Consider the following 8,243-nt stretch of genomic DNA (forward strand, 5'->3'; position numbering starts at 1 on the left):
TTTTTATTTATTTTATCTCTTGAATATTTTGTTTTTATTTAATTTTTATTTTTTAAAATATATTTTCAATTTCATTTCTTATCATTTAATTTAATTTATTTTTTATTTAAAATTTGATTTTTATTATTTTTATTCTTTGGTTTCTTTTTTGAAATTAATTTTTTTATTTCAATTTAATCCTTCAATATTTTATTTGTTTAGAATTAGACTTTGTTATTTTTTAATAAAATGAACTCGATCGGATTAATATTGATATTTTATTATTATCTTTTTTTATTAATTTTATTTTTTTAATTTTATTATTTATTATTTAATTTATTAAAGATTAAATATTTTTTTAATGATAATATCTTGGCCTCACCGTTCGGGTCATACATTTGCCATATTAGCTTGGATTTGCAAAAGGCTTTTACATCATTTTATTACTTTTATATTTTTATATATATTTTCTCATTTTTTAAAATTCATTTTCTTTTTAGTTTTTAGCATTTGATTGTTAATGATTCGACTCTATTATTTTTCTTAAAGTGATCATTCTGTCTCATAATCCGAGTCATGGATATGAGATATAAATCTAAGTTAATATTAATTTTTATTTTTAACTATTTTTTAAAATCTTTTTTTTTTCAATTTTTACCTTTATTAAATATTGAGTTTTTTATTTTTATTTTTTTATATTAATTTTATAAAAATATCATGAAGTTACAATCCATATCACAATGTTAACTTGGATTTGATTAAAATGATTTTTTTCTTTCATTCTTTACGGTCTATAACTCAAGCCTCTTTTTTTTTTTTTTTTTTCTTTTAAAACACGCTAACGACTTTTTAACATTAACTTTTTCACATCATTTTTCTTATACAAAATAATTCAACAGATTTGGTTTGGCCTAAAAGAGCAGACAGACAGATGCGGCTCACCTCACTATGAAAAATCTATTACAGTTAAGCCTCATTTGTTTTTGCAGTTCAAACCTTTTTTTTAAAAAAAAAAAATTATGTATTTATCTATTTTGCTTTAAATTATTGTTATGTTTTTAGATATGCGAATGTTGAAAAAAAAATTTAAAAAAATTATTTTAATGTTTTAATATGCGAATGTTAAAAAAAAAAATTATTTTTTTAAAATTCATTTCTTAACCAAAAAAAGAAGAAGAAATATATATATATTTTTAGAGGAGACCGCCATAATCATTGCTTACTTTAGAATCATTTCTTAACAAAAAAAAGAAGAAGAAATATATATATTTTTAGAGTAGACCGCCATAATCATTGCTTACTTTAGAAGCCAACAGATGGCAACCCCCCAACTATATACACATACAAGTCGTTGCAAAACACAATCATGGTTTTATTGTTGAAATAAGTGCAGTGTATAGAACAACAGTCATACATGATATCATCAGCATTACTGTAGCTGTTAACAACACGACTTGCAGAGTTTCAATTCAAATTATTAGTCTTAATTAGCACTGGTTGTCACCGGCAGACCCATTAATCTGTGTTTGGTAGTATGAATGCGAATCATGAGCCAACGTCTGCGATTGGAAACGAAATATGGAGGGTCAGTTCATTTACCAAAATAAATACATCATCAGAAAACATGATGAAGAATGTCATCGTACCTGTTCTTGTGAACGGAAGTACATGAAAGGGGTGTAGTGGAGGAAATTTGAGACCCTGGCGGTATATATATCAGCATACCTGCAATTAAAATTATGCAGGCCATTCTCAACAACATTGAAAAGTGAGAAAAATTAGCACGCAATCAAATGCAGAAAATATATGGAGGACTTTTGAAGTGGAAGTGTGTACTTCTCAATTTGTCTCATTAAGTGGCTTTTATCCCACAGACCTGCACGTGAAAGAAATCCCCACCTGTTGCAAAATGAGAATTCTTTGTTCAAATATGCCTTAACAGGAATCAAAGAAAACTGACTCATAATTTTCATATGATGGCTGCCCAGGAGTAGGAGGAGGAGGATGCTCCTTGATAGACAAACTTACCAAGGATATCCAAGATGCAACCTAACCAATGGTCTTGTGAGTGGGCAGATAAGTGATGGTTCTACAATTCAACCATCCATGCCAGTCTTACCTTTTATTGAAAAGCTCTCCATCTGCTTCTAGCATTGGAGCAATTTTCTCATCTAGTCTTTGCATAACAATTAATAGTTTTTTCATGCTTTCTGTGAGTTCTTGATCATCCATGTTAGTTGCAGAAAGGGTCTGAAAGTACACAAAATGAAGCAAGATAAGTCAGCCAATCAGTGGTTCCTTTCAACTTGTTCAGTCAAAAAAAGGTGTTCTGCAGGTGCGGTCTAGTACACTAAATCTTTCATGCAAGGAATTGATAAGTTCATTTGCACTGGATTGCAAGGAAGTAAAGGTTACTTGCAGATACATTAGGGATTTAGGGTACTCTGCAGGTGCGACCTCATACAATATAATCGTTCATGCAAGCATTTGATAAGTTCATTTGCACTGGATTGCAAGGAACTGAAGGTCATGTGCAGGTAACACTGTCCAAGGCGTTACAGGTACAAGAAACTATATGGAGCACATATAGACTGAAACATGCTTAAAAAAGTACGAGAGCAATATTTTAAGCAAGGAATCATGCTCACTTGAGCAGGACGTCCTGTATTTCGCCTTTGCAGAGCTAGCCGAAGTTGATTAAAGAGATCCCCTACCACCTCCTTTTGATTAATTAGCTCAATCAGTGTGGCCCGATGACCCCTACTATGAATCAGAGCACTATGCTGCAGTTCCAGAATTCAAAACAACAAAAAGGAAACACTTATCAGTATTGGATCAATCAGGGATATCAGAAATGCCAAAGATTCTCGGTTCTTAAAACAAAAACTATACAAGTGACATGATACATTACTTGTGGCTCAACCCTGGAAAAAGCTGCTCTTACTGCTTTTAAAAATAGTTTCAATACCATTTTTTAATCAATCTATAATTTCTGTACAAGAAAATCTGAACTCCAACCTCTTCTTCCAGCTCTTGACAAATCAATGCTGTTCGCCATAGTTGGTGGACTTTTGATTGACTCACATCAGTGTAAATATGATCACCTACATATAATATTTCATCCCCATGGATATCTAAGGAGTTTTCCACCATCTGAGCACTCCCACCTGAGTACAATCCGCCTGTGGAAGAAAATAACAAACTTATAAAATTGTTGATTAAGGGCCATTGAACTGTGCAATAATACAAGTCTTGTTGTTAGTTCATGGCACAATAACAATTAGTTCTTACAAAAACAATGATGGACAGTACTCGACTTCCTGTCCAAAAATGATGTAAATGCAGCAAAAAAATTCTAGACTTCCCCTAAGCTGTCCAGCATCAATTAATGATAGCTGTCAAAATCCATAGGCACCAGATCCTGCTTATAATCAATATTTGGCTGTATTTGCAGCAAAATCACAAGCATATGTGTTTGTCCACACCAGGAATATCTGTTCATCCAACAAAAATCTACCATACAGAATGCACTGGGATATTGATAAAACAAGAACATGAACAAAGCATAAACCACCTTTACAAGCTTTGAAGCATGGGCGCATTAAACCCTCGCCAGTCACCACCTCATACAACGGGTGAGACATTTGAAAGAATTCTGGCTTTCTTGCAGATATTATCACCTACATAGGTAGAGAATAACAAGAGATCATAATTAACAGGTGACCCAAGGTTTCATCAAAGTCGAGAAGATCCATATCTTGAACATAAATCAAACAAAGAAAACGATTTAATGTTATGAGTAAACAATTCAAGTAGTCTAAGCCTGGGACTGGTATGGTAAAAGGGAAAGGAAGGTGGTGAGAATCTTTCAATTTTGGTCATGCCAATGATACTTGTAATATGTTATTAGAAAGAAAGAAAGGAGCCTTCTGTTAAGAGTCTTAGAGGAGAGTAGTTACTTGCCATGAAGTAAGGCTGACAAATAAGGCATACTCACTATGTCAAACAGATCTCGCCAGCCCATATCATTTGGTAGGAATCTGTTAAATGAATGCTTCATCATTTTGTCCGTGTAATGATAATCAGAGTTTGTAATGAGTAGCAGCTTTTTACCAGCCTGTCATACAAAAATCTCCAAACCCAGTATAAAATCGTAATACTGTTGTGCTTAATCAAAGATGACGAGTTCAAAGAAATACCTCCTTTTGATCTAACAGTGCTAAAGGTAATTCTGGGTCAGGCTCCACAAACAATTCAGGTTTTGACATTATCTCACTCTGTATAAGTGCCATCAATCAGTAAATTGTTCGGGGACCAAATTACCAAAGCAATGGAAAATGAATTCCCATTAATATATTTACCTTAAGCTGACCCTCTACATGTGCCCGAAATAGAGCCTTTCCAACAGCCTGAAAATCATGTTAAGTATAAAAAGAAAAGTACACAAATACCTACTGACAATTTAGTTGTTGCAATTGATAATCTACAAAACATGCCTTGTAAAGTCCTCTATAGTCAGGTGGGCATATTTCGGCTGATATAGCTCCTTCATCATATCTAACAACCATCTGGAAGTGGAATCAGACAAGGCTACCAAAGATTAACATGCTGTCGCTTTACACGAGCAAATGAAATGTTGCATACAGTGAATAGATGGTTCATAAAAGACAACGAAAGTGACAATAACAATAACGGAGGTAGAGTCCCTTCGAGAAGAGAGACTGCATTTTGGCCTTTCTTGACATAATGCTCTAGCTCTCAAAGTGATGAAATGATAAATATCCAAAATCACAAAAGAACAAGGATTAATCAAACAGTCTCATGGTTTATATAGTTTGCGAAAAATTTTAAAATTAGTTATAGAAACCATAGAAGGGCACATTTTATCCTATGCTCTATGTTCAGGGGCTACTATTTTTGGGGCATCAATTAATGATGAAATTTATGGAATACAATAAAATTTATGGTCAAGCACCAGCCCTGTCAGTCAGCTGGAAATTCATAATTCCATACAGCTTTCCCTTAACACAACAGGATGTGTAACGCACCAGGGTATATTATGTCTGTGCTTGAAGAATTCTCACCACTAAAAATTAAGAAATTGTGGTATAACTAATTCATCTTGGATGGCTAATTGTTTTGTGCTCTCTCCTCCTTTCGTTTCCTTTCCTCTCACACCAATGTTTAAGTTATTAATCAAAGATAAATCTGAAAGTTCAAAAAGTTTCTCATCTTCTGAATGAATTTCCAACTATTTTTATTAAAGTTTGGCAGTACTTTAAAATGTGGGTTGAAAATTAGAAACCATTGTCACATACTCATGCAAGCTTGCTTCAAATGTCAGTATACATGATTGTTTACTTAGTCAATAGAAAGAAAAATCAACAGAAATAGTTGGGGGCAGAAAGATCCATGAGAATAGAAAGAACAAATTATTTGCCACAAAACATCTCAATGGCAAGTGAACGAAAAGAATTATAGTTTGGCAAAAATTTCTATGGATTGAAACAGTTCACCTGCATGTATGCCACAGCTTCCGAAACAGAGAACAGTGTGTTTAAGAACACCCATCGATTCTCCTTCCGCAGATCAACCAGTTCCCTCCCATACATCTCACTTCCATGCATAGAAAGTTAAGCACCACTATGGAAAATACTACACTTGTGTTTTCGAGTTAAACCAAATCAAATAAAAAATGTTGAAGAAGCTAAATCATAGGTCAAGCAGACTGCAGTGCAGGCTATATATGCACCATCAAATAGCAATGTTCAACTACGTACAGGGATAAAAAGGGACTCAAGAAAAGCTTATTTCACCGTCCTATATGTTAGCAGCAGGTGTGTGATTAGAATAGAACATTATACTCTGTTGGTGAAGAATGGGAAGTTGAATCCATCATTGCAATATAACATACACCTTGGATGCCATCAAGAGGATTGTCAATAATCAAAATGAAGAGGTTTAAAGTTCAAAGCACACCTGACATCTTGAGTAGACAACATTCTGGTGCCATGCATTGCCCTTTTTACGTAACCAAATCGATCCGCTTTAACTAGGTTGCCCTTCTCTTTGTCTATAACAAGACCTCTAATTACCAAGTCTGGATCAAATGCAAGCCCATCTACTGGAAAACCCATGCTTCGTAAATTTCCCAAGCAATAATCATAAGCCCGCCCTTCCCAGGCCTGCAGTAGTATAAATAAATACACACCAGTAGAGCTCAAATGATCAAATCCATATAATACTACGAGTCTAACTAAACAAGTAGAATTGATAGAATTTTATTTCTTTGATGTTCTAATCATGGATAGATGTTGAGAGAAGAAGTGCCGTTCACCTTCACATTGTAATGTATCAAAGTGTAGTCCATGTCATATCCAATGGCACTAATTGACCTCAGATTTAAAGTACGACTGCAAAATATACCTCGGGATGAATTCCTTGCTGAAGAGGGACTCTGAAAAACATCTGATGATATTAGAACAATGAACCTTAACAAGAGAAACTCGAAAGTTGGTAGACATCAAGGACAGGAATGGAAGAGCATTGAAGTTCACATATTGAAACCGCAAAGCGCTGTTCTCAATTAGATTGAGAAACCACATGTAAATACATTTCAGTAAAGCAGAAGGGGTTAATACAAATAAATAAATCAAAATCGAAGATTGAGCACAAGAAGCAGCAAACAAAAATGTGAAAACAGTAATAAAGAGAATCTTGAGGATAAATTATGATCATTTCATTGGAAAAGCAACAGAATATAAGAGGGTAGGGAAAGAAGGGTTACCGAAATGCCCAAGTCATTTAGGGAAAGGAGGGTTACCGAAATGCCCAAGTCATTAAGCAAATCCTCAGCTTCCTCTGCCTCCTTCATAGCAACCTCCTCAATTGGACCTTGTAAAGTTGCCGGACCATCCATTCCTGCATGGAATGTACAAGAAAGTGCAACGCTTTAACAAACAAGTCGAAAAAAAAAAAACAATTATCACTAGAAACACGCAATCAGACATTGTTTGCGGACAGCAATTCCTACATGTGAATTTGCAAAAGAGAGAGATATACCAAAAGCGTCAAGATGGTCGAAGTTAAGATTCAAATCCCCTTTAGTGCTCTGTCCTAAATAATCAAACTCGTAATTAGTAGAGGGTGTGACAGAGAAGATTTGGTCTCCAACACTGCAACGGCACACCACCATCATCCGAGCTGTTTTAGTGGTGTTTGCAAACATGAGTCTGACAAAAAGAGGAGAATTAGACAATGGAGCACCACAACGGGTTTCTCTCTGCTGCGCCAACCAGAATTTGGCCAAAACCTCCGCCGTCACAGACATGATAGGCTAAGATAGTAGTTGCTTCACTTGCTCTAACAATTGTTACTCCGAGTAGATTGGTCTCAAAATCCAAAGCATATGGTAAAAATTTAATTTCTCCAAGTACATTTACTTTTTGAGACATGAAAAATATAAAACCCTTGCATAACTGGTAGGGCAATGGGAATCATAGAACATTATCCATTACCTTCTCTAAAACCCAATCTTATCTTTGCAGATTTTATCCGAATCCGACCTGAAATTAAATTATCTATAAATGGAATCATCATTAACAATACTCATTTAGATTGATATCCATTAGATTCCATTGAAATCATCATTCCAAGTTAAAAGAAAATAAGCTAGAAAACTACAAAATAGATAACATTTTTAGGGTGGGAATACCTTTAGAAATTAAAATTTTGAGGGAAAAACCTCGGTTTTTATCTTTAACTTCAAATATATATTAACCCTAGATCTACAGAAAAAAAAAATGTTTTATTTTTTTATTTAATAAAAATTGAAAGCAAGCAAAGAAAAAAATATAAAAACAAATTTAGACCATTTGGAATAAAATTAAAAATATATCTTTTTAATTAAAATCTATTTATCTTATAAATACCCCTACATGTTTTTTAAATTTTTTACAAGAATATTAATTTCTTAAACAACATATTATCATGTTCATTAAAAAAAATTTAATTATAGAAATATTATTTTGACATAAATATATTTTTAAAAAATAGAATGACACACTACTTAAAAATATTTTGACAATATTATTAAACTCGAGTCAATTTAAAAAATCAATTTTAAAACTCTTCAATCCATTTCTTTACCAAACTTATATTTTAAATTAAATAAAATAAAAAAATATGATCAATTTAATATATTCAAACATGATTTTTTTAACATAATCTAACATAATCTAAACTTGGTTTAAATAAAAAAAATT

At 33.1% G+C, this 8,243-nt stretch overlaps 1 protein-coding gene across 1 annotated transcript; it reads right to left on the minus strand.

Annotated features, from left to right (window-relative positions):
* Positions 1-1,294: 1,294 nt before the first annotated feature.
* Positions 1,295-7,416, minus strand: LOC105107187 (5'-nucleotidase domain-containing protein 4-like). Its single transcript, XM_011001021.1, has 16 exons — positions 7,042-7,416; positions 6,803-6,900; positions 6,317-6,436; positions 5,959-6,164; positions 5,496-5,595; positions 4,476-4,547; positions 4,341-4,388; positions 4,179-4,256; positions 3,977-4,096; positions 3,554-3,659; positions 2,998-3,161; positions 2,628-2,762; positions 2,099-2,229; positions 1,816-1,878; positions 1,626-1,704; positions 1,295-1,538 (listed from the first exon to the last, which is right to left on the minus strand). The coding sequence occupies exons 1-16, from the start codon at positions 7,307-7,309 to the stop codon at positions 1,467-1,469; spliced, it is 1,860 nt and encodes a 619-aa protein (XP_010999323.1). The 5' UTR covers positions 7,310-7,416; the 3' UTR covers positions 1,295-1,466.
* Between the last annotated feature and the right edge of the window lie 827 nt (positions 7,417-8,243).

The sequence above is a fragment of the Populus euphratica genome, unplaced genomic scaffold, assembly GCF_000495115.2.
Source record: "Populus euphratica unplaced genomic scaffold, PopEup_1.0 scaffold151.1, whole genome shotgun sequence".
NCBI classification, from domain to species: domain Eukaryota; kingdom Viridiplantae; phylum Streptophyta; class Magnoliopsida; order Malpighiales; family Salicaceae; genus Populus; species Populus euphratica.